The sequence below is a fragment of the Fusarium keratoplasticum genome, chromosome 3 (assembly GCF_025433545.1).
Source record: "Fusarium keratoplasticum isolate Fu6.1 chromosome 3, whole genome shotgun sequence".
Classification (NCBI taxonomy): Eukaryota; Fungi; Ascomycota; class Sordariomycetes; order Hypocreales; family Nectriaceae; genus Fusarium; species Fusarium keratoplasticum.
This window is the reverse complement of record NC_070531.1, coordinates 2,245,055-2,270,435: the sequence shown is the minus strand read 5'-3', so window position 1 is coordinate 2,270,435 and position 25,381 is coordinate 2,245,055. Positions and strand designations below refer to the sequence as shown.

Below are 25,381 nucleotides of genomic sequence, written 5' to 3'. Positions count from 1 at the left end.
ACGAGCCGATATTTCACCATATTGACTCATCGGAGGTCATCCCTAGCGAGAAAAGATATCCTTGGAGGAATTCGGTACGACGGACATGTTTTGGGATGGTTTTTCAAGGCGGGAGTTGAAGGAGATCATACAGAGCTAGAGTGAGGCAGCTTGAGCTGATGGCTCCTGCCTATCTACCCAAGCCCCTCTACGTATGTTGAGAGATTTAAGGCAGGAAGGCTCATGATCACGGGATTTTAATCAGGGAAGGTGTTTTATGTGTGTCTAAGGCAATGGATCTGTTTCTCTTATTTCACAAAAAAGGTCTCGTCTTGTCTCTCGCAACTATCACCGCTTTTGCCCTGAATACTTTCCACGCATGCGTCACGCTGAAGAACTCGCCACCTATTGAAGGCCGACATGAATGGTTCAATCTCGAGGACAGGTGCGAGGCAACCAAGGTCACTCAACAATAACCTCTCGAGCAGACTCTATCATTGGAGCTGACTGAATGCGTTCTTGGCAGAGATGACACCCCTTGGCCTTTCGATATTCAGCTGGGTCAACAATGCTCAGTAGTACAGCGTCGGCTTCGCTTTTCATATCGATACAGAGCCCGCCGGGGGTTCCAGTTGGAGCTAAAGACCGGGTCCACGCCATAGAAAGAATCTTTGAAACGACGCTCAGAAAGCCAAACCTGCCCGTCCAAGGAAACTGCAACCTTGCAGTCCGACGGCAAGCTGCATCTCGCCTCGTTGCCGAGGCTAGCTGCAGGTGTTACTGCTGTACCTGGGCATGTCAGTTTGGACCTTCTGGGCCCTTAAACTGTGCGACGCTCGACAGCCCGGCCGTTAGCCCCGAATGGTGGAAGGCCCGAGATGTTTCGTACATCAAGCGCAGGACACGGCCGAGATCTCCTCTGTCAGGCACTCTACCGGGATGAGCCAGATCCCGCAGGAGGATGCACAAAGCGACACGGGAGTGCGAGGGATATGTTGCTGCGAGTCTTGTGTGACCCGTACTTGAGTCAGCAAACTCCTCATACAAGTGCAGAGGACATCTGTCAAAGGGGCCAACGGTGCTTGGTCTCACTTCGAACTGTCTTGAACTTCGAGACGTCATGATACTCTCAGGGGTTCATCATTAACAATTTATAGCACGCTCAGATAAAGGATCATGAGTTGGACGTGTCTTTCTTGTGACATCCATCCCGTGGATGGAATGGGAGATGAAGGATGGCCCGTGATATGACGCATTGGAACAAGCACCGGTTGATGAGGCGAAAGGGGTATGAATGGCAATCGATGACTGCAAGCAAGCGGTTATGCAACCTCAATCAGGAACCGCCGGTCCGAGCACATGGAAGGACGGTAGTATACTTCGGCTCCGAGTTCTACTCATATCTCAAGCGCCGCTTCCGCTCCCGCTCCGTTCCCGCATCCCAGCATATGGAGTCGGGATGATGCCCTGTCTCCAAAGACCGTGGATTTTTGACGGGAAGCACGGTAAAGCAATCTCTCGGAGATATTTTCCACGGCGTGGGAAGAAGGCTTTTCGCAGCCGTCGATGGGCAACGTATGACGGGCCACGGGGCGGGTTGGAGGACACACAACTCCCTCCCTACTAACACGCAAGACCCCGAGGTGAGGCATTCGTAATCTATCTGACTTTGAGTTGCGTCTGTGCATTCATGTTGTGATAGGCTAACAGGGGGCGAATCGAGAGAACGGTGGTCGAGGAATATGAGCCTATAAGGTATCAGCACCCGTTTCCCCCTTTTGCTGGGCAGCTGGCAAGCACTGCGAGAGAACTGGTGCAAGTTGCACACCTTTTTCGCCTCTTTTCCTTGTTTCTTCGTGCCGCGCGTTCTCGCTCGTTCTCATCCTTCATTCGCATTCTTTTCTTCCACCGCACTTCTCCCCTTCTTCGCGTCAACCCCAACGCTCTCCTGCCCGCAACACTCCGCTCCTTTGTATCGATATCACTTCCCACCGCATTCATACGTTCGTTCGCACCTATCAAAGTGTTCTCGAGTGCATACCATTCGTTAGAGTAAGTTCTCCCTTGCTCTAGTTTTCGGTTGGCGACGAGGAGAAGCGCGCGATACTGATGCTGAGTAGCAGCATTCTTGTTTCCTCACCATGAGACCTCCCAATATTCCTCTTCTCGGCCTTTTGCCGATTGTTCTGATCTTGAACTGCCTTTTTGGTGGCTCAGCTCAGCTTATTCGCCGACAGCACCCAAACGTTGTGCGCAAGGACAACTTCATCGAGGCTCGTGAACCAGGCTATGTCGACGCAACCGGTTTCGGCTACGGCCCCCCTCCTCCGTACTACACGGGGGCACCTGCGACCTCGGCTGAATCTGAAATTCGTGAGTATTCTGGCTTTGTTCTTTCTGTTCCATCTAACGAGTCTAGTTTCGTTCTCCGTGGAGTCCTTGTCGCAGACTGGCAGCTCGGTGACTGAGGCTTGGGCTTCTTCTGAAACTGGCGTCGCTTCCAGCATGAACGTTTCCTCGGAATCTGTCATTCTATCTTCTGAGTCTTCTTCGTTTCCTTCCTCCTTTGGACCACAGCGCGGCACCTCCATGGCATCGGCAGATTCGAGCGCCAAAGCTAGTAGCGTCACTGGCTCGGAGACTGCATCAACGGTCCACTCAACCGACTTGGTGTCATCTCTGACTCTAGTCACCACTGGCGATGGTGCCTCATCTACGATTGAGAGCCAGGTCTCTGGCACTACAAGCGATGACAGCCTTTCAGACAGCACAAGCTCCTTCTCTGGCAACGAGCCCTCCTCAGAGGCCAGTACCACAGACGCGACTGATCTAATCTCATCTACTCAGCTTTCTTCTTCGGGTATTTCTTCTTCTGTCATGGAGTCTACCATTTCCATTTCTTCAGATATTCTTTCATCTATCACAACATCCAGTTCCTTTTCTTCGTCAGACATCCTTTCCTCTGTTACAGTTCTCAGCATTTCCACCAGCTCAGGGGAAGGCGAAGGCTCAGGATCATCTGTGGTCCCCAAAGAGTCCTCTGATGCGACAGCATCTGAGGTCACTGCGACTTCTCAGACGAGCGACAGCAGCCAAGCCTCTTCCAGCGTCTACTCAACTCGAGTTCAAACCAGGTACAACTCGAGTACGACAACCGATCTGACGACGACATGGATGACAGAAACCGTGGAGTTGACAGAGCTCTCCGAAGGAACTCTCTCGACTGAAGTCGGGACCGGCTCTCTTTCTGGCATCATCTCGTCTGCCTCTGATGTGAATATTACATCGGTTATTCCTTCAGTCACAACAACGACGGAGGTGCTCAGCATCACGGTGACTGTTTCCGAGTCGAGTTCCACAGATTCTGATACAGCATCCTTGACGACCTCTACAGCATTGTCAACGGAGTCTCTGGGTTTGAGCATCTCCTTGAGAATTTCCTCTGGTGTTTCGTCATTTACCTTGTCTGCCTCCTTGACTGAGTCTGATACAGCACCTACGATCAACCCCGCTCAGAATTCCTCTCGCATTTCTACCAAGGCTCTGACATCCGGTGCCTCTTCTGGGGCTTCCTTATCTTCTGGGAGCTTGGTATCCAGCATCATCACGACGCTCACGACTCAAACCACTTTGAGCGAGAACACACCCCCAAGCTCTGGTGCAATTTCTTCGGTGTCTGCAACTTTAACAGAGGTTGTCACCGACATAATTGTATCGACTTCAACCTTGTCCACCTCCGAGATCTTCATTGATACCTCCACGCTGATTAGCATGACGATTTCTACCAATACTCTCGACACATCGTCGCTCAATAGTCTTGACTCAGTTCCGACAGCTACTGAAGCCACGGTCACTGAGACGTCGTCTCTCAGCTCCCTGATCAGTGCAGCCAGTGGCTCAGCTTCACCTTCGGACTCGGACACTGGATTCCAAACCTCATCAATCGTCGCTTCCAATACGATTATGACATCAAGCATCGTTGACACAAGTGAAAGGGTTACCGAACCTGCGCCAACCTCACTCCTCACTAACTCATCAGTGATTTCAGACTCGGTTTCCAGCTCCACTGGTAGCGCTGAAGAATCTGGTGCAGTGGCTTCCGAAAGCTCAGCTGAGGTCTCCTCGACTACCCTCTTCGCCTCCAGCGCTCTACCTGTCAACACAACACTTGCCTCCAGTCTTCTATCGGCGACTGTGATAATGGCATCTAAGGGTTCAGTCATCACCATCTTCCCTGGAGGTATTCGGCCAACCGGCAAGAAATCAAGCACACCCAAGAGTTCTACCTCTACGGTCTCTACAGAGTATCCGACAACTACATCCTCGATACTCGAATCCTCAAGTGCGAGTCAAGATCTCTCTGCGATATCACAGGCCAACCCCTCCCTGGATTGGTCAACCTGGACACTGGACGTGACGACGAAAACCTCAGTCGTTGTAAGCTTGATCACGACTGTCCTTGCGCCTCCCCTGCCCCCTTCTCAGATCACTTTGACTGATACCTCGCTCCCCCCCAATTTGACTGCTGTATTCACCACCACTTTGAGCCAGTCCGATGCAACAACTATGACCTCTGTGCCGGTTGCTTCGTCAAGCTTGCTGACACATGGGAACGTGTCAGTAACCTCGACGATCACAACGAGGATCACACCAACGCAACTCACCAGTTCACTCACAACCACAGCCACTTTCAGAAGCAGTATCTACAATACGACTGCCCCAATTGTCACAAAGGGATCTAGTGCGAGCGCATTCACCCAAACTGGTACTCCGATCAGCCCCCTTCCTAGTCTCAGCACCTCAATCATCACTAGGGAGCCCACCATTGTGCCAGTTCCCCTTCCAAACGTCACGACGCTTGACTGGTGGTCTACTCACAGTTCATGGTTGTCGTCTGAAGTCAGTCAGAGTGTGGACTCACAAGTCACGGAAATCCCATGGTCTGCGCAGAGCTCTGCCCTTAGCAGCGGCATTTGGAGCATCGAGAGCAGAACCAGTCGCTATGTCAACTCTACCACGAGCAAGGTTACTTTGACTCCTTCTGGCTCGACAACCTTTTCGGTTCCCCAGTTCACCGTCACTTCATCCCGTTCTATGAACTTGACTAGCACCTTTTCCAGGGCATCCAACTCCACCAGATCCGTGACCACCATTCGGACGACGGTCACTTCTACGGTGTCTGAAAGCCAGATGCGGAACACTACTCAAACTGTTACTTGGTCAAGAATTGGGACCAAGGGTCGTCCCAGCCCCTGGAGCACTACTTCAGCCGCTACCCGAACTTCTGTCAACGGTACCAGCACTTACAGAAGTGGGACGAGCACAAGTGGTTTGGTTTCTATCGTTACTACGCCTATCTCTGTGTCATTCAACCGTACCATCCCAACCCGATCGGAGTCCGGCTCGAACAAGACATTTACCACTCAGTCCAGCGCGCCCCCGTTCCCTCAGACGAACACATCGTCCACTCTAACCATCACGAAGACGGTTATTCCGCTACCACTGAACAGCACGACGGCACCCTTCCCGACCGGTTCCAACTCTTCGTTCATTCCGATCTCGACGCCTAGGGTCAGCACAACCTCTTATCCTCTAAACTCGACCTTTTCAACTGGATTCCCCACACCTGCTCCAGGAACTAATACGCCCAAGTTTCCCATGTCCAATGCCACTACCTTGACACCCACCATAGGTTCCATGTCCAGCATGTTGATTTCTACTATCACGGAGAGATCGCAATGGACAAGCAACTGGACAACAAGCTTCACAACGGGACCAGGTTCCTCGGTGTCTACTGGCATGCCGACTTTCCCAGCCAGCAACTCTACCATGACTAGCCAAGGGTCGTCCGAATCTATCCGTACCACCACGCCATCTGTCACATCTATGTCCATGGGCACTGGCACCTCACGGATCTCCAGTGGTGTGATCTCTAGTTCGGTGATCTGGTCGAACACCACCTCCGGATTTACGGCTTTCTCGGAGACTTCGGAGCCCTCTGAGACAGTTGCTCCACCCTTGTCTTCCACAGAGGTCATGACATCAGGTACTCCCGCCAGTACCGGCACTGATTCATTCGAGACAACCAGCGGAACCCAGACAGAGCTGACCAGGGGCCCCTCGGCAACTGAAAGCTCTCCTTGGAAGCCATTCCCTGTGACGAACTCGACGATTTCCCTAGCTTCCGGTAAAAAGACTTCGGCGACCAGTACTCCATCCGGGTCGTGGAATTTGACAAGCACAGCTAGTCAATGCGAGTCAACATCTAGCACGTCGTCGATCTGCACTGACTCGTCTTTTTATCCGGTGCCTCTAACGTTCTCAACTGTGACCAACTGCTCGACTACACCCGGAGCATGGTCGGCTCCTCCACCATTCCCGACGGGGCCGGGCCAGATTTCGTCGGCTTGCAACACCACAAGCACTCCGGGCGCGACAATCAGCTATAGCACGCTGGGTTGGGTGAACAGAACCCACACATCTCCCACAAAGGGTTAGTGGAATTAATGACTGGCATGCTAAGGATTTACATTGACAAGGAACAGAAACGAGCTTCGGGCCGTCATTGACAACTCTGAAGACGATCACGACGACGGGTACGGAACAGTCGGACTCCGGGGCTGTTTCGACAGGCACGGTTGGCCCGCAAGAGGCATTGGCATTGCCTGAGAACCCGAAATTCCCCTGGGGCGAGGACTCTCCAGTCCATCGTCACCAGAACGTGTCGGACCTTGGCGTCGGCATCGGTGACGGAGGCTTGGCCCCGAGGGCTGAGTGGTCCCTGCGATGAAAGCATCTGGCAGGGAGGCTGAAGTCTCTGTGGCACAGACAGACTTTGGAGGTTGGTGAGGAAGAATAGAATAGTCTCGATTCGACGGGGACACTGACGCAGAGCTAATCTGGCGATAATCTGTGCCTGTGCCACACAAGGCGGCTTTCCCCTGAGCTGAGACGATTATTATTCAGACCGAGAGTTTCGCGCCTCTTGGTATTTTCTTGGACGGATCATGTTTAACGTTAATGCAGTGCAGGGCTGCTGGATTCGGCGGCCGGGCTTGTATTCGGGTCCGCGTGTAAGCATGCTACAGGCTGGTGGAGATGCAAATGGATGCGAGCAGGGGATGTGAACCGAGAGAGAGTACGGATACGCGATGGGTGATATGTGAGAGGGTTGCATGACTGTACCACCGAGTTAGTTAGTTAATCTATGTCAACCTGAGATGTATTCGGTATCGGTCTCGGTTTTTGACACGGCAGAGATGAGATGATATGACTTGACCGTCTATTGTGACGATTCGAGGTTGCAGCATGAGACAACTGAAACAATCTCAGTCAAGAGGTGACGCTGATCTGCACCAGGAACTTGCCGCTTGCGGGCACGTAGATGCCCAAGCAGGTAATTGATGCCTCAGTCATCAGGCATTCACTGCCGACAAGGCGGGAAAGAGCACGCATGATCACCATCATCGCGCGCGGCACTTGGAGTCTTTAGCTGTTTAGCTTAGTCTAGTGCTATGGGAGGGGCCGATATCCACTGTTTCCACTGTAGGTTCTTACCAAGCAGCCTGGTAAGGTAGGCAGGTACGTACCTAGATACCAAGGTTCCCAGCTGGGGCTGCCTGGCTGCACCTGCTGGCCCCCGGACGTCCCGCGTTCCAGTTCCACCTCATGCTCATGGATCCGATCCATGGAAGGTTCCCCTCGCCTGGCCCTTTCCTTTACCCAAAGCGGAGCCTACGCCACCGAGACATCCGATCATCTCTCTCTCTCTCTTATGTACTCAAAGGCAACCACGAGCACACCACCACTGACTCTATTTCTTCCCTTTTTTCAATCTCCCCTCCCGTCTCTACCGTAAATATCGACGACAATCATTTCCATCGCCAACAACCGTACATTTTTCATCCCACATTGATACCCCCTTATCCGATACCGATAACGATGCTGCTGCTGAAGCCGCTCGCCCTCGCAGCCACGGCCGCTGCCATCCTCATCGTCCCCGACACTTCCGAGGCCGATGATGGCATCTTCCGCACCCTCCCCATCGACGTCGACACCTTCGAGGTCCCCGCCACAGCCTTTGGCCAGTCCATCACCATCCCCTGCACCCGCTGCCGTGACCGCAATGCCCAATTAGAGCTCAACTTTGGCATCGAGGAGCATCGGCTCGTCCTCAACGGCTTTGAACTGTACCCTCATGCGGATCCGTGGAACGGAGACCTCTCGGCCCCTGTCACCAAGAGCAATGGAAAGAGCGCTGTGCGCCGACTCGGATATGGCCTCGCTATTCGACCCGAGGGCATGGACGATGATCAGCACCTCGAGGTCATTGGTGTCGAGATTAGAATTATTGAAGTCGGCGACCGGTTCGTCGACGGCGTCCCTCCCGTCAAGGTCAAGCTCATCAAGGCCCCCGTCGGCGAGATCATCATCGGAAGCATTGAGGTTGAGGGCTCTTCTCACAACGGACTGGGCGATGACTGCTCAATGTGGTGCCGCGCCAAGGGTCTACTCCACGAGACCTTGAAGGGTATCAAGGGCAGCATCAAGGGTAAGGGCAAGGGCAAGGGCTGCCACGGAATGAAGGGTCACGGAATGAAGGGCCATGGCCACAAGAACAACCACGGACACGGCAACTCTGAGAACAAGAACGCTGGCACTCCCCACCAGGGCCACGCCCAGCTCGTCCCCGAGCGCGTCGACTACTCCTGGGCCAACATGCTCAAGCACATTACCGCCTACATCATCATCCCCGTCCTCATGGGTGTCACTGCTGGTGTTGGTGTTGCTCTGTACGTTTTCATCCTAGTCATTCTTGTTGTGGAGATACTAACCAGCTGCAGTTTCGCAATGTTCCTCTGCACTCTCACTGTCCGCCTCGTCCGCTACTTCAAGGGTGAACGCCCCGAGCCTGCCCTGGGCGCCGATTACAAGGCCGCCATCGTGGAGATTATCGCCGAAGACGAGAAGTCTGGTCTGATTGTCAACGAGGAGGTCCCTCCCCAGTACGAGCAGCCTGAGTCTCGCAACTAAAGTGTGGCTCGCTTGGCCGTTTCCTATGCAACGGTCCGACCAGGATAGAAGGAAAAGGTGAAGCAAAAGAAACCCAACACGGCACCTCCACGGAGGGCGTGTTATTTGATACCAAGAATGTGTGAATAACTGGATTTTGGGAAAGGCGTTGTAGCGTTGGATGGACTGGATGATATATCACGAATTGGGTGGCTACGGCCTAAGGTGCTTTGGTTTTGGCAACTAAATGGCTGTTGCCGTCCTCTCTTTAAGGGATCAGCGGTGCTCGCGGGTTTCTTTGTCTGTACCGCGGGCACTGTTGGAGATAGCGAAATTCATCAACAATTACCTATCATCAAGGGTATATCCATTCTATTGATGTAGATCCATCACGGGCCAAGACTCTACTCCTACGACATGGGAGCCCCTGTACATGCCAGATCGGGAACCTAGTCAGTCATGGTATATCTATGCCCTGTATATGTATCATGCTCGTCGGCGCTGTTGTCCAATGCTACAGTGTCCATCCCCCACAACAGGTGGGCCGTTGGGTATAAGCGACTCGAGTGAATTGGGGGTGGCACGCATTCTCCCCGATCCCGCTACCGTTTTCTAAAGCCATTGGGACGGTTCTAATGGCAAATCAGTGGATATATATAATAGACTCCTGAGAAATATGCGGGGTTTTGGTAGTAAACTCGCTATGCTCTAGCCCGATTACCGAGAAATCTATGCTATATAACCACCAGACGTGCCATCCAATTGACTACCTAGTCCTAGCTAGCAATACCTTGACCCTTCTTTTGTCTAAACCGCCCAAAATGTCACAAGCCGTCCGCCGCTTCGCCCAGATCGTCAAGCTCAAGCCTCAGCACCTGGCCGAGTACAAGGATGTGCACGCTCGAGTATGGCCCGACGTGCTGGCGCAGATTAAGCAGTGCAACATCAAAGACTGTACGGCGGGATATATGAACGGAGACAAAAGAGGGAGGGAGAGCTGACAGCGAGTATAGACAGCATCTTTTACGACGACAAGTCCCACGTACTGTTCGCCTCGTTCAAGTACGTCGGCTCCGACTACAAGGCCGATATGGCTCGCATGGCAGAGAACCCTCGTGTTAGGGAGTGGTGGCGCATGACTGATGCATGGCAAGAGAGTCTCGTTCCCGGCGCTGTGAGCTCCGAGGCAGGCGAGCCGTCGTGGTGGAAGCCCGTTGAGGAGGTGTTTTATATGCCGTGAAGAATGCACAAAGATATGATATAAATGCAACAATAAAAAAACATGACATACACAACAAGCACTTGTTACAGTCGCATTCATGATTGACGGGTCATGGAAGAAACCATTTCTCTCTTTCTTTTGATAAAACGCCCACGCTAATCTCGCTCGCGAGTTCTACTTGATAAAAAGGGGGGAATAGAATAGAAGAGTAAAAAAAAGGGGGGGGTTCTGAAGTGTGTATGCAAGATCTTCTCCTCATCAATCCCATTTCCTGTTCTCCGTCATTACCATCCACGGCCCGGCCCTGGTAAAACGAATCAAATAATACACTGATCGGCGCCGTCGTACCAAGATGCATAACTATATCCGCACATTATGTACACCATTTCCTCTTCCTCTCTCTCTGCATCTCTGTACCTCAGCGTCTCGTGCGAAACGGTCCGCCTCGCCGCGGAGAGCCATGTGCATGTGCTCTGTCTAGAGTTGACCGGCGTGCTTGTGGAGCCGCCACATCGCGCTTCGCATTTCCTCCAATGGCTCCAGACCCCAGGTCGATCTTGAATCTCAAAAGATCTACCGTGTTGTTTCCTCCGAGCTTGATGCTCTCGGCAGTCTTGGTCGCCACCCCAGAGTCCTTGTGAGCCCTGGCCAAGAAGCGTCCAATCGCTGACTGTGCCTCTTGAGCACTCTCCGAGTCTTCTTCCTGCAACACATAGAGCACCGCAACACGTGCAAAGTCAAGTACGTCCTCTGTCACCGCAAAGGTGGCAGTAGGGCTAGCCACACTGCCTGATTCAGTTGCCAACGTCTGTTCCGGGTCCGACGCGCTTCCTGTTGTCGTCGGTACCACGGTCGGTGTGCTTTCATCCACCACTAGGAAGGTAGGAGCCTCCTCCGAGATGGTGATGGCTGTCGGCTCTGCTCGCACAGCCAGGTCTGGACTTTCACTTTCCAGCTCGAGCTTTTCTTCCGATCCACTCTCATTGGATGCATTGGATGAGCCCTTACCTTCTCGTGTTGAGCTGCCATCAAAGGTGACCAGTGAGTTTTGCGCGATGCAAGAGAGGTTTCCGGCGTTGAGGCTGTTGAGGATGACTGTGCCATTAAGAGGGATAGAGAAGTTGGCACTTGCATCCTCAAGAAGACGGGGGATGGCCTTTCCGATCGTCACGTTGTTGAAGTTGCCTCCCAAATCCGCCGTCGTACAGCCATCCGAGCCCCCGACGCTGCAGTCAGAGCCAGTGAACCCATTCGTGCAGATGCACGAGCAGACACCCTTCGAGAGGACATTGGTCCCTCCATTCCGGCATGTCAGCGACTCTTGGCACTGAGCAAGTGCTGTCTGTGGCTTGTCCTTGTTGCTCAAGTTCTTGAAGACGAAAAACTCGAGCGGCACAAGCACGGCAGCGGCAATGATGCCCAACAGCAGGATCATCACGAGGACGAAGCCCCAAACTGGTAGGCCACAGCATCGCCGGCGTCGCTTCTGGTCTCCGTCCGGGGTAGTCATATCGCGGAGACCCGATCGTGAAGGCGCTTCGCCCAGTCGGCTAGGTGCCAGAGGCCAGGATGTTGTCCGGAACCAAGAGCCTCGTTCTGTTTGCGCCTGTGCGGGGGGAGGGAAGGCTGCCAACATGTCTGACAAACCTGCTGCATGTAAGTACTCTGATCCCTGATCATTGGGTGGATACACCTACCTGAGTTCTCCTTGTCGCCACCACGAACTTGAGCCTTCTCATCGAGATAATCACTCAAATCCTCGAATCGACTCGCCGGTCTCTTGCCACGGTCCATCATATTGGCGAGTCGGGTTGCTCGTCGGATCAGGTCTGGCAAGCTTGTGATACTACCTCTCTCCTCCATGCTCCTCACGGCATCCATGTCAAGCCTAGGTGGTCGTCGAATAGCTGACAGTCGGTTGAAGGGCTGGGGAGATGGAGTCGGAGCCGGAGCACGAGTCTCTGCCAGGTTGGTTGCGCTTGCAGCAGCGTACGCACCGAGAATAGCATCCGGGCTCAAGACATCATTGGGAGCGTTTTGACCTGAGGGTTTCGCCATGGGAAGCGTGTTGGACGAGCTAGTTGAAGCATCGACATACCCGGTACCTGAATTGAACGGTTGAACGGGCGATGGAGCTGGTCGATGGGCGGAATCGAGGATGGCTGACTTGGTGTTTACAATCGAGGGCTTGCCTCTCTTTCCAATGCTGGCGCTGCGAACCAGTTTGCTCTCGTCGTTGAACTCGTTAAAGTCATCCTCCTCTGAGTGGTGGCTCTTATCGGTATCTGTTTCTTCATAAAATGTCGGGCTGACCTCTCGGGAACCTGGCCAGCTCTCAGGCATGGCGGCGCTCGAAGCATAGGATCCATGGGACCTCGAGTTTAGGCTCTCTTCAGGGATTGGCGAGACATACGACGCATTCGAATAGAAAGACGATGCTCCTCGTCGAGATGAAGGAGGAGGTCCTAAGTTAGCGCTTCGTCGCGAGGGAGCTGCAGTCATCGACTGGTTAGGAGTTGGAAAGTCGGGGACCGACCCCAGGCTGGAAGTAGTCATTCGAGAGGATGGTGAGGGTGGTACGGAGGAGTGATATTCGTCGGATTCGGGTGTCAAGAAGACGGGGGTGGGATCCTGAAGTTGAGACTGGTCGAGCAAAGAAGGGACCTGGCTGGGGCGCGGTGGTCGCTGGGGAGCGTGCAACGGTCGTCCAGGAGGTGGTCGATACGGTTCAGGGTCGGGTTGGTTCATCGAAGCCATCGAGGCCATCGGAGGACCGGGCAAGGGCCATTGCGGAACTTGAGTAGGCCTCGAAATAGCGGGAACGCCTTGTCCGTTCCTGCAATCCATCGCAGGGACGGGCTTGGCCCGAGGAAGCCTTGACTGCCCGGCCGGCTGTGCGGCCATGGGTCGACGAGGCGGAGCCCTCAGGTCACCAGGTGGTCCGTCATCCATTGCTTCTGAGTGCACCGGGAGAGGTTGGTGTCGTGGAAGTCCAGCTTTTGCTCTTTCTCGCGCTCTCTTTACAGATCCAGATACTGATAAGGGCGCGTCCATCTCTCTTCCATCATACGGTTGACTCATCGAGGTCCTTTATGGTAAATCAAGGCGGTCTGAAAATTCGTCGGCGCAACAGAATTCCAGGTATGGCATCAAGCCCCTGTCTGCGGTGCAACTGTATGCAGGAGGCCGGTCCGTTGCAGAGAACGCAAGTGATGAACTGATGCAGGTAGCCGGCGGCTTGCGGCGCTCGAAAACGTCCTTGCGGGGGAGACGAACGGCACAGCGTCCGTATATTCTGGGATCGACGTCTAGTCGAATTGGTTGAGGTGTTGCAGCATAAAAGATGACGTCTCTCTAAATCGGTCAGGTCGCACAATCGTTTTGTTGACTTTGCGGTGAGTCCGAGGATGAACGGAAAACGAAGATAAGGCGACACACGAACGAAAGAGAAGAAACGAGTGGAGAGAAGAAAAGACGAAATCGGACGAAAATGAGAGTTTTTGCACGGTAAACCAGACCTCGCAGGCGTTGAAACAGCGCAAAGGGGAAGGAATCTAGTGAGAGGTGTTAGTGGCACAAGGAGATAGAGGAGCACCTGGGATATGAGACTGCCAAGTTGAAGGCCCAAGAGATATCGCTTCAAGCTGAGACCACCCCAGGCTACCAGAAGATGGGAAACATACGGAGAGGTCTCTGGGTTTCAAGACTTCATTCGGCTGGGGCGAGTCGAAGCGGCGTCGCGGGATGGAGATGCCGCAGGGATTCGCAACAAAGGACGAAAAACGACCTCACTAGGCCAAGATACGCAGCGATCCGATGCTCGGTGGCAGGGCAGCCAGCGAGTAAATCCAGTGGACGAGACGTGGTGGACGGGAAGGGGCCGTGTGACCGAGACGGAGGTGGACGAATCCAGAGGCCCTGTTTCAGGCTGGCGTCTGGATGGTTTGAGGATGTTGACGGCGTCCAGAGGCAGAGACTGGTGAATGGCGAGCCTCGTCGATGAGGCGTCGGGACCTAAAGTCGAGGAAAGGTGTGTCGAGGCGTTTGGGTTCCTTGCTCTTTCTCCTGAATTCCCTCTCGAACTGAAAATGACGGTCTCGCGCGGTGGTTGTTCCTGTCAAAGCGGCTTGATTGCTTGCTTGGTTAAGGGGAGGGAAAGTCGCCTTGTCCTCAGGACAGGATCCGGAATAAAGCAGAAAGAGAAGAGGAAAAAGAGGCGTGCAAATATGTGCACGAAAGAAAAAATCGCGATGGAAAAATAAGTCGTGAAAGAAATGAATGATGCGCAGACAACGACAGCTCTGGTCGAGGCAGGCTAGGGAAGGCACGATGTGTGCGGTTGCGGGTTACAAAGGCAAGAGTGGAAAAGGGCAAGAGGGAAGGAGTTGAGGAAAGAGACGGATGGATCAAGCGTGTGAGTGACCGGACCCAGGGCGTTGGAGCTTGGCCAGCATAGGAAGAATAGGGCGAAACAAGCTATCCCTCGAGCAGCAGGACAAACGGGGTCGACCGACGGCGCGCCGGGAGAAAGAGGTCCGTCTTGTGCGAGCCCCGAGAATTCAATCAAAAAAGGGCCCGTTTTGGGAGTGGAATTACGGGTGACTGAGACCCAGTCTGAGTCTGACAATAGACAGGTCCTGACAATACAGAGGATCATCGCCATTCACCAAGGGTCACCCTGCCGCCGGGCTCTATTCTCTGTCACTGGCACTGCCAGAGCCTGGTTACCCCAGCCACAGAAGAGCATGATGAATCTCGAGCCAACAGAGAAGCCACAAGACGGGCGACCGAGCGGGAAACCCATCACGACTGACAGGCCCTGAAGATGAAGGGGCCGATGGGTTGCAACAAGCAAGGGTTCTCAAGGGGGGTCTTCCGTCCGTCGGCCGTTGGGTCCGTCGTCCCTATCTTGTCTCTCCCCACACATGCACGCGAGACATGACGAAGCCCTTCCTCTGACTGGTCCGTTCCCTCAAAACCCGTCTCGAAACCCACCGCTTCCAATCCATGGGGTCAGTCGCACCAATGGCGACGCGGTATCGGCCGCTAAAGTCGACCAGGAGTTCAGACGGGCATGTCCCCTGCGACACACGTTCTACCAGAAACACTAGCGCCTTTTGTTCCTGCGTCGAGGCCTGGTCTCAGAGGCCGGATGGCCATCGGGTCCATGATCGAGTGCGCCTCAACACCAACACGATGGTTTCTGCTCCTTTGCTGCGCTGGCCGAGCATCGCCTTCGCCCCTCCTCCGTGATATACGACGTCTATCCGATGGATCGTCTGCCGTAAGACAACGCACCGACTCTATTTATTCCTTCTGTCAGATCGGGCTGTCAACACGGACTCGTATCCAGCCAGCACAGCTCCGCTTTGTCACGGGCATTCAGCTCAGCCATCAACAACCACAGCACACCGCCAGCAGAGAAAGAGGACCAGAATCAGCGCCGCGCCTGGGGAGACAGGCTTCAAAACCACCTAGGCTGGCGCTACCCAGGAAAGGTCTGATTAGTGCGCGGCAGGGCGTTGGACCGTCTGTCGAGCCAACTGACGAGGCGTTCTCGAGAGCCCATCGTTTGACGCGCGATCTCTTTATTTTTTTCTTCAATTTCTTCGATACAGTAGCTTCGGTCAGTGCTCGAGTTTACCAACAGCCCTTCCGCCTTTAATCTCTTCCCGGCCGTGCATGTCGACGGTTACGGAAGGTCTGTCTGTTGGTTCCGCACTCTGATGTTGGCCGTCGCCGTAGGCATCCTCCGCTCGGGAGATTTCGACTTCTTCCCGCAATCCGTCGGGAGACGCATCATCTGCAAGCGCTTCGTTCTTACGTCGGCATCGAACGACAATTCGCATCACTCGAGGTCCCCTGGTCGCGCTGGCAAACTGGGTGTTTCACCTTTCGAGATCTAGAGGCGATCGTGTCTATGATTGGCCACATACGAGACAGCCCTTGCCGCTGTGGGCCTCTGCCGTTGGTTTGGCCAAAAGAAGCCTCTAGTTGTGGTTTCGAACAAATCAAATGTGCTGTCAGCCTACTGTAGGTTGTTGGCCAACTCGTCACGAGGTGTTCTGCTCGTTATTCTACTGATGATTCTTTACTATTTCTAGTCCACCATCTTGCTCATCCTCTCAGCTCCCTCAGCTACCTAGAGCTCGATCCTCCCAAAGGCCACTGCACAAAGCCACATCAGCTTGACAACTTACTCTAGCCGTGAGTTCCACCGCCCACCTTGGCGTGTCTCATGTACATCGATCTGAGTGGGTCGGTTCCAACGTCATTTTGCAACGCCATGGATCATGGGTCGCTTTTTGGTTGTCGATCACTCTCCATATTTGGGATCCGCTCCCGGCTTGCATCTAGGGTAGACGGATATGAAAGATCCCAACACCACGCCGCGGCCCAAGTCAACCTCCGCTCTCCTGCCTCGCAAAGTCAGCGGCAAATCTCATGGTCCCGCTAATGCTGCAGGACTTTTTGGAAGAGTTGGGAATACGAAATGAAATTGTGTCAGATGGGCTGTGTTGATTAACAGACAGTAATCTCATCGGCATTCTCATCCCGTCTGGCAGACACGAGGCTGGGCAGGGTCGTGTCAACATGTCACTGAGATATTATGTGAGAGTGTTAGTTGGACTGGAAAGTAACATTGCGCTGTCAATAGCTACCATTGTTGAGATTACAAATGCACGGTCTGAAAAGATTACATTTCTAGCAGCATCGATCTGGTGCCCGGGCATTCACCAGCTACCCTATTCAGTTATGCATTGTTGAAGCCATCTTCTGCAAATCCCCATCTGAGCCTATTGATTTTCATGCCATAATCGCAATCTTTCAAGAAAGAATGGCTCAACTGAGAGTGCCTTTGCAGACCACCTTCTAACCATCGCTATTGCCTGTAACGCCGGGATGCATGTCATGAAAGTGTGAGCGTGGATGCCAAACATCCGCAGCCTACATGAATCTGTCCATCTGCACCTAAAAGTATCTAAGCAAACATGAGGACGTACAACCAAGCAGAGAAAATCAGGATATGGCTTGTCATGCAATGAATTGTCAGCGAGTTCCCGCTGCGCCTGAACCATGCCCGTATCGGAACACCGGTCGTCAACCCCGGGAGGACAGACTTGATTTCAAGAACACTACCCGGACCAGTCAAAGGCAGACGGATATCACGGATACCCTTGTAGCACCCCGGACCAGAAAGCACACAAAGTTCCGTTGCCCCTGACTCAGACCAGCTAGAGATTTGCTGGGTTCGGCGATTGGTGGCAGAGTTATGAAAGCTTCATCGTAGACAAAGCCAGCGTATGGATGCAAGTTTCACGTCTAATGTATTGTTGTATTTAATAAACTGATCTCATTACATTCGGAAGACACCAAACTTGGTATCACCCGCCTTGACCTCATTCCTACCTCCCATCGCAGCCTGCAGGCCGAGGCCGAGGTATCGTCTTGTATGCTGGGGAGGAATAATTCCATCGTCCTGTCACAAGTTAGCTTTCATGCATTTATGAATGTGCTTGCAGTTGACTCACCCATAATCTAGCAGACGAGTAGGTCGCATCACTCTCCTTCTCGATTCGCTGCTTCAGCCCAGTGTCGACCTGCTTGCCAACCGTCTCCATCACAGCAGCCAGCTGCTCGCCGCCCATGACGCCGATCTTGGCGTTGGGCCACATCCACAGGAAGCGCGGGCTGTATGCTCTACCGCACATGCCGTAGTTGCCAGCGCCATAGCTGCCACCAACGACGACGGTAAACTTGGGCACATCGGCGCAAGCAACGGCGGTAACGAGCTTGGCTCCATGCTTGGCGATGCCGTCACGCTCCGACTGCGAGCCCACCATGAAGCCCGCGATGTTCTGGAGGAACACGAGCGGGATGCCGCGCTGGGTGCATAGCTCAACAAAGTGCGCACCCTTGACAGAAGACGACGCGAACAGAATACCGTCATTGGCCACAATGCCTACCTTGTGGCCGTAGATCTCGGCGAAGCCTGTCACGAGGGTCGTGCCAAAGTCCCGCTTGAACTCGGAGAACTCAGAGCCGTCCACGATACGAGAGATAACCTCGCGGATAGGGAGGGGCTTTCGCAGGTTGGTGGTGGCAATGCCAAGCAACTCCTCGGGGTCATGAAGGGGCTCTGAGAATGTAGGCTTGGGGGCTTGAGTGTTGGGCGACTGCTTGGGCCAGTTGAGGTTGCTAATGCAGCGCCGGGCTAGGACAACCGCATGGGCATCATCCACGGCAAGGTAGTCTGTCACACCAGAGACGGATGAGTGCATCTTGCCACCTCCCAGGTCCTCATGGCTGACAACCTCACCGGTCGCAGCCTTGACTAGTGGCGGGCCGGCAAGGAAGATGTGGCCTTGCTCCTGGACAATGATGCTCTCATCACTCATGGCTGGGACATAGGCACCACCGGCGGTACAAGGGCCCATGACCACAGAGATCTGGGGAATGCCCTCGGAACTCATCCGTGCCTGGTTATAGAAGATGCGACCAAAGTGATTCTGGTCGGGGAAGACGTCCGCCTGATGAGGCAGGTTCGCGCCACCGCTGTCGACGAGGTAGATGCATCTGCTGGCTGTCAGTCCTGCTGCAAGATAGATTGATATTGGAGTACATACGGTAGCTTGTTCTCTCGCGCAACAGCCTGCGCTCGCAGGTGCTTCTTCACTGTAATAGGATAATATGTGCCGCCCTTGACGGTGCTATCATTGGCAACGATAACACACGTCACTCCCTCGACAACACCAACACCGGTAATAATGCCACCCGCGGGGACCTCGGCTTCTGGGTAAAGCTCATAGCCAGCCATGGGTGAGAGCTCGAGGAAGGTAGTACCAGGATCGATCAATGCTGTAACTCGATCTCTGGGGAGCATCTTCTTGCGTGCAAGATGCTTTTGTCTGGCCTTCTCGGAGCCTCCCTGCTGGATCTTGCGCGTGAGCTCCTGCATGCGGTTCATGACCTCGCTCATCTGTCGCTCATTCTCCTTGAACTCGTCCGATGACGGATCAACGACGCTCTGGAGCCGCGAGATGGCATTGGCCTGATGCGGCGGAGTGAGGTTCGCGACAGCTCGCTTCTGGGAGGACACCTGCGATTGCGGGCGGCCGAATTGGCGACCGAGGCGCAAGGCCTGGCGGGAAGAACGTGGCAGGGACATTTCTGAGGGGCTTGCTCTCGACAGATTTCAGATGTGAGATTGGGGAGAAAATCTGTGCGCCGTCGAGGGCATCTTGGAATGGGAGAGAGGCCGGAGATTTCAAGCCCGTGGTGAATAGATACCGGAGCACGGGTCGACGCCAAAGCCGAGCTTGTGACGTCGAAAACCTGGGGTAAGCGGGCCGCGAGAAGCCGCGTCGAACCGGGTCCTAGACGCGGCTATCGTAGCCTTTACTGGCCGATGCGCCTCGGCAGGGCATACCTCCGTACGACATTGACTCTCTGAGATAAGCAAAGTCTTTTGTATTTTACCAGTTGTGCCTTGTTGTTCCTCGTCAATTGCTTCTTCACATATCACAATCACAATGGCAAGCGTGCGGACTTTCAGATCACTCGCCCGACCTGTTGCGGCCAGGCAATGGCGCCCTGCTGTGACGCTCCCCGCAATCCAGTCTCGACTTCACTCGTCCAAGCACCCCAAAGGCTTCGAGGCCCCTTCAAAGGAGGAGCTCGATGAGCTGAGGGACAGAGTGCAAGAATTTACTCGCCGTGAGATCACGGAGGAGGTGGCGGCAAAGACAGACAAGACCAATGCCTTCCCCGCCGAGATGTGGCAGAAGCTGGGAGAGGCTGGCTTCCTCGGCATCACGGCTGATGAGGACGTGGGAGGTCTCGCCATGGGTTACCAAGCACACATTGTTGTCATGGAGGAGCTCTCTCGGGCCTCTGGATCCATTGGCCTCAGCTACGCGGCACATTCACAGCTTTGCGTCAACCAGCTCCAGCTCAACGGATCACCGGAGCAGAAGCAAAAGTACCTGCCCGGCCTCATCGCCGGCACAAGCGTTGGCGCCCTGGCCATGTCCGAATCGGGCGCCGGCAGCGATGTTGTCAGCATGCGGACGACAGCCAAGGCCGTGGACGGCGGCTACGTGCTCAATGGGTCCAAGATGTGGATTACCAACGGGCCCGATGCCGACGTGATCGTCGTGTACGCAAAGACGGAGCCCGACAAGGCATCCAAGGGCATCACGGCGTTCCTGGTGGATACCAAGACGGAAGGCTTCAGTTGTGCCCGTAAGCTTGACAAGATGGGCATGCGCGGCAGCAACACGGGCGAGCTCATGTTTGACAACGTTTTCGTGCCCACCGAGAACATCCTCGGCAAGATCAACGGCGGCGTGAGAGTCCTCATGGAGGGTCTTGATCTGGAGCGTCTGGTGTTGAGCGCTGGACCCCTCGGCATCATGCAAGCGGCACTCGATGTTGCTCTGCCATTCACACACCAGCGCAAGCAGTTTGGCCAGCCCATTGCGCACAACCAGTTCCTCCAGGGCAAGCTGGCAGACATGTACACCAAGCTCCAGGCTTCTCGAGCATACACATATATGACGGCCAAGGCCGTGGATGAGAATGGTTTGATCCGTACTCAAGACTGCGCCGGTGCTATCTTGTATGCTGCGGAGCGGGCAACAGAGTGCACGCTCGACTGCATCCAACTGCTGGGCGGCATGGGATATGTGGAGGAGATGCCTGCATCTCGATTGCTTCGCGAGTGAGTATCCCCAACCCTTGGTCTCATTTCCCAGTATCCTAGGATGGATGGGGGATGAAGATGACCTTGATGAATCTATGTATCAGAGACCGTGAACTGACCACATCTGCAGCGCTAAATTGTACGAGATCGGAGCCGGCACGTCTGAGATCAGACGCATGGTGATTGGAAGGGCGTTTAACAAGGAATATGCACAGGCATGAGGTAGCAAAAGCATCGACGCAGGGGCTGTGTCGTTGAGCAGCGGCGTGGGGGAGTAGACCAGGGACCGGCAAAGATCAAGGCGATCAGTGAAGCCTCCCGTCGGTGAGATGAGGTTCCAAGGTGAAGACCTGTAAGTGAGGTAGCTGGCGGTGTGACCAGCGTCTCACCAACATGGTCCTTGGAGTTCCTGTTAATCAAGGGCTTACGTGTCGAGGGCCGTGTACATAGTATCAGTGAAACCAGCATAAAGAAGAAAGCTGAGCCCAATGGGAAACAAAACTTGCTGTTCATGTGAGAAGGACGAGACAAGAGTCGGCCGACCAGCAGGGTTACTTTGGAAAATTTCCATGTCCCACGAGGACCGACCAGGATGGGCAATCTAGCCCAAGGGCGCGGGACGACTAGCGGCGCCCTGGCGACCGGGTCATCGAGACCTGCTTCCCCTGCCCTGGACCAAAGCTACAGTGGGGTCTTACGGAATTCGTTATGCTGTTGTTGATGCTCGTCGGAGTTGCTGGAAGTCTCGGAAGCAGCCATCGCGAGATGTTTGGGCTGGTGTTGGTGCCTGTCCCCACTGTGATGAAGTTGTTGTCTACCCACTGGTGTGTCTACATTGATCAATTGCTTTCGTAGACCGCTTGATATTGCTTGTTGAGTTTCAACAGCTAATGCTGTTAATGGTGACCGCCCCCAATTGCCAGTTACAGTTGGAATGCCCCATCTCTTTAGCTCTGGCAAGAGATCATGATGATCAGCCATCGCAATTAAGGGCTCGCTTTTCTCTTTCCTCAATCGCAAGAGACAGTCTCAAATAGCTTTGTGATTACTGTGCATGATGCTACCTAGTAATGAAGATTTGCACACAAAAACCTGCAAGCCAAGTTGGCAGAATCGCCACCGATCTGATGATATGATCATCGAGTTTTGCCTCTTTCCCCGCGCTCATTGCTTCTCTCCTCCGTATCCGGCCTTGTCCGGAAGGGGGGAGATTCTGCAAGGTGAGGCTCTGTGCGACTCGGCCGGAGACGAGCGAGGGTGTCTAGAACGTGGGGTTGCTCCTTGGTGTTGTTGAGAGGGTTGCGGCAACGCAACCCACGGGCAAGGATCGCGGTGTCAATTGGAAGATGGGAACTCCTAGGCGATTGGAGCGACCCCTGCGAGTCCCTGAAAAACCATGGGTGGCCCTGGACTGGTCGACCTCCCAGAAGTGGAAAACCGGCGCGGGACACCAAGTGCCAAGGCCAATGGGCCTGTCACGCCGTTCAGTTTGATGCACCACCACCAGAAGCTCTCAGACCTCAAGATATCGAACTTCTCTCTGAATGAATAATAGCTTCTCGTCAGCTCTGGAGGACCTTCTCCATTTGTTCCTCACATGAGCAGAAAGAAAAGCTCTTTCCCATCCTGCATGCAGCCGTTAACCGAGCCATTGGCATCCTTCTTTGTTGAGCCGCCTATCCAGACAAAGTCAGGCTCGAATTTTATACTGATGCCTGGGGCGGGGCAGACCTCAATGGCTTGCGGCGGGCATCGTCGTGGTGTTTTACTTGTGTCGGTGTCCGTCTTCCGCGCCCTCCACCCTGCTCAGATCCTCACTCATCTGACTTGCCAATTGGTAGAGCTGGGGAGGTCTGGAAGGGATCCACGGTGATGATGGTCTTTGTGATGCATCATGGATCCACGGTCGGGTCGGTTCTTAGGGTCTATCGTCTAGGAGCCGGTCGGGTCGGCTTCTAAGGTGTTGTGTGTGGGTTGTCGTCTAGAAGCCGGTCGGACCGGGGTCGGATTGCTTCTTTGCGGCGGTCCCGTTTGCTCGGGACCCCGGGGCGGGAAGAGCAGCTACGCTATGCTACAGTGAAGGAGCTCTCCGTCTTGACCTCCTGCCTTCTTGCTCGACGATATAAACCTCCAACTTGTCACACCATTTTCGAGCTTCACCTCTCCACCCATCTCCTCCTCTGCGCATCACGATCGTATTGGGAATCTGCATTTCGGTCAATCGTTGCTGTTGAATTCGCGGGATCCAAGGATCATCTTTTGCCTTTTTTGTTCCCGGGCGCCACACCAGCCCTGCACATCCCTGCAACATCGACGTCAAGCTCCAGAGCTCAAGCTTCATCCTGGAGCAAGCTGTTGCCACTTGAGCTCATCGCTCCAGGTTGTCCCCAGCTCCTAGCTTTGCTAAACTGTCATTGTTTGCTTCCTTAAAAGCAATCCAATCCCGCCGATTCCTTTCCTCCCTTCTCCTCCCCTCCTCGCATATCGTCATATTCAGTCCTTCATCATGTCTTTTGTACCTGTTCTCCGCCAGTGCGCGCGCCGTGCCGCTCCCTCCGTCCTGCGCCCTTCTTTCACAGTCGCTGCCGCGCGCAAGATTCACAATGTCCCTCCTCGCCAGGACAAGCCTGGAAAGTATGCCCAGACAGATCCTGGTATCGAGGTTGAGTACCCCGAGGACCACGAGCTTCCTAGCAGTGAGCCCGTCCTCGGTACTGGTGGACAGTATGTGAAGCCCACTCTGCCCACCTTTTCGCTTGACGGCCATGTCGGTATCGTCACTGGTGGTGCTCGTGGTTTGGGTCTCGTTATGGGCCAGGGAATGGTCTTTTCTGGCTCCAACCTTGCTCTTGTTGATATGAACAGTACGTTGTCTGTCTTCACTTGAATTTCAAGACCTATTTCTGACCCGTATTGTAGAGGAGGAGGCCGAGAAGCAGACAACTCTGCTCATTGAGGCCTTCAAGAAGGAAAACCCTCGTGCTCGACGGTATGTCGCCCTGTTTCCATACTGAGCTCCGATTGAAGCTGATCGTTCCCAATAGCATCCCCAAGGTTACTGCTCACTACGCCGACGTCTCCGACCCCGAGTCAGTTGAGGCTTGTATCGCCGAGGTCGTCAAGGAGCACGGCAAGATCGACAACCTCGTCACATCGGCCGGCTTCACCGAAAACTTCGAGGCTGTCAACTATCCCATCGATCGTCTGCGCAAGCTCTGGGCCGTCAATGTTGACGGAACCTATCTTTTCGCAACCTCAGTCGCTAGGCACTTGATGGAGCGCAAGTCTCCTGGAAGCATGGTCATGATTGGTAGCATGTCTGGCGCCATCGTCAACGTTCCCCAGCCCCAAGCTCCTTACAACGCCGCCAAGGCTGGCGTCCGGCACCTTGCAGCTTCTCTCGCTGTCGAATGGGCTCACGCCGGCATCCGAGTCAACTGCATCTCTCCTGGCTACATGCTGACTGCATTGTAAGTTTCATCCACCTGCGCTCCCCTTGCGTTCTTGGAGTCTCGGGGCAGATTTGAACTCATAGCTAACACCGCAACAGGACCCAGAAGATTCTCGACGACAACCCTGACCTCAAGGCGAAGTGGACTTCTCTCATTCCCCAGGGCAAGATGGGCCAGCCTCAAGACCTCATGGGCCCCGTCACATTCCTCCTCTCCGACGCTTCTTCATATGTCACTGGCGCCGATCTGCGGGTTGACGGTGGTTACACTGTCACCTAAGTGTGCGGTAAGAACGAAGAAGAGAAAAGAAAAACGGCTGAGATTGTTTGTATATGTTCCTTGGTGGGCAGGCTTGCCAGGCTAGAAGCGGGATTGGGTTAGATAATGGTAATGACAACTAAAAAAACATTCTACCAAACAAGGAACGCTCAACTGCCGAGCTGTGCCACAATTTGAATCCTTTGTTAGTGTCGGTACTTGAAGCGGCTGTTGGCTCAAGAAAAGTACATGTAGTCAAAACTAACAATGAGAGAAGAGACTACAACGGATATTGATACCTGCTGACAATGCTAGGGTTCCCAACTAGAGGTCAGATCCCTGTGCTGGATGTTGGTGCACACAAATTGATGAGTGACTTGATCTCGATGACAAGTCAAACTTCTTTCATGTGGCCTATCTAGGTGCCGAAATCGGATCGCTGCACTGCACAGCACATGCAAACCCTTGACATTCCCGAGTGCAACCCCCATGAACTGAGGCGGCTCACCAAGTAACTTACGGTATTGCCGAAAACGGATGGGGGACAAGGATCAGGCTGCAGCGAACCCAACATGTTCGTCGACTCCGAAGCCATGGCACAATTAACGGTGTCGTTGCAGCATTAGCAAGGAAGACTTTTTTTTTCACCCTCCTGCAGCCACCATGAGCAATCGGGCGTGGGATGTTGACGCGGAAATGAGGTGAGGAGGCCCAAGAGTTGCTGCTGCGAGCCCAAGAACCTGATCTGGATGA

At 54.0% G+C, this 25,381-nt stretch overlaps 6 protein-coding genes across 6 annotated transcripts; 4 read left to right on the top strand and 2 right to left on the bottom strand.

Annotated features, from left to right (window-relative positions):
- Positions 1–7,764: 7,764 nt before the first annotated feature.
- On the top strand, positions 7,765–9,012 carry NCS57_00406100 (uncharacterized protein; the record flags this gene model as incomplete). The annotated part of the gene is made up of 2 exons (XM_053054036.1): positions 7,765–8,771; positions 8,823–9,012. The coding sequence occupies exons 1-2, from the start codon at positions 7,921–7,923 to the stop codon at positions 9,010–9,012; spliced, it is 1,041 nt and encodes a 346-aa protein (XP_052916196.1). The 5' UTR covers positions 7,765–7,920.
- An 800-nt stretch (positions 9,013–9,812) lies between these two features.
- NCS57_00406000 (uncharacterized protein) lies at positions 9,813–10,231 on the top strand (the record flags this gene model as incomplete). The annotated part of the gene is made up of 2 exons (XM_053054035.1): positions 9,813–9,945; positions 10,005–10,231. The coding sequence occupies 2 exons, from the start codon at positions 9,813–9,815 to the stop codon at positions 10,229–10,231; spliced, it is 360 nt and encodes a 119-aa protein (XP_052916195.1).
- A 400-nt stretch (positions 10,232–10,631) lies between these two features.
- Positions 10,632–13,165, bottom strand: NCS57_00405900 (uncharacterized protein; the record flags this gene model as incomplete). Its single annotated transcript, XM_053054034.1, has 2 exons — positions 10,632–11,860; positions 11,911–13,165. The coding sequence occupies 2 exons, from the start codon at positions 13,163–13,165 to the stop codon at positions 10,632–10,634; spliced, it is 2,484 nt and encodes an 827-aa protein (XP_052916194.1).
- A 4,405-nt stretch (positions 13,166–17,570) lies between these two features.
- Positions 17,571–19,382, bottom strand: NCS57_00405800 (Methylcrotonoyl-CoA carboxylase; the record flags this gene model as incomplete). Its single annotated transcript, XM_053054033.1, has 3 exons — positions 17,571–17,693; positions 17,746–18,790; positions 18,841–19,382. The coding sequence occupies 3 exons, from the start codon at positions 19,380–19,382 to the stop codon at positions 17,571–17,573; spliced, it is 1,710 nt and encodes a 569-aa protein (XP_052916193.1).
- A 364-nt stretch (positions 19,383–19,746) lies between these two features.
- On the top strand, positions 19,747–21,139 carry NCS57_00405700 (uncharacterized protein; the record flags this gene model as incomplete). Its single annotated transcript, XM_053054032.1, has 2 exons — positions 19,747–20,936; positions 21,049–21,139. The coding sequence occupies 2 exons, from the start codon at positions 19,747–19,749 to the stop codon at positions 21,137–21,139; spliced, it is 1,281 nt and encodes a 426-aa protein (XP_052916192.1).
- A 2,285-nt stretch (positions 21,140–23,424) lies between these two features.
- Positions 23,425–24,649, top strand: NCS57_00405600 (uncharacterized protein; the record flags this gene model as incomplete). The annotated part of the gene is made up of 4 exons (XM_053054031.1): positions 23,425–23,782; positions 23,838–23,907; positions 23,963–24,388; positions 24,469–24,649. 4 exons carry the CDS (start codon positions 23,425–23,427, stop codon positions 24,647–24,649), a joined length of 1,035 nt encoding a protein of 344 aa, XP_052916191.1.
- Between the last annotated feature and the right edge of the window lie 732 nt (positions 24,650–25,381).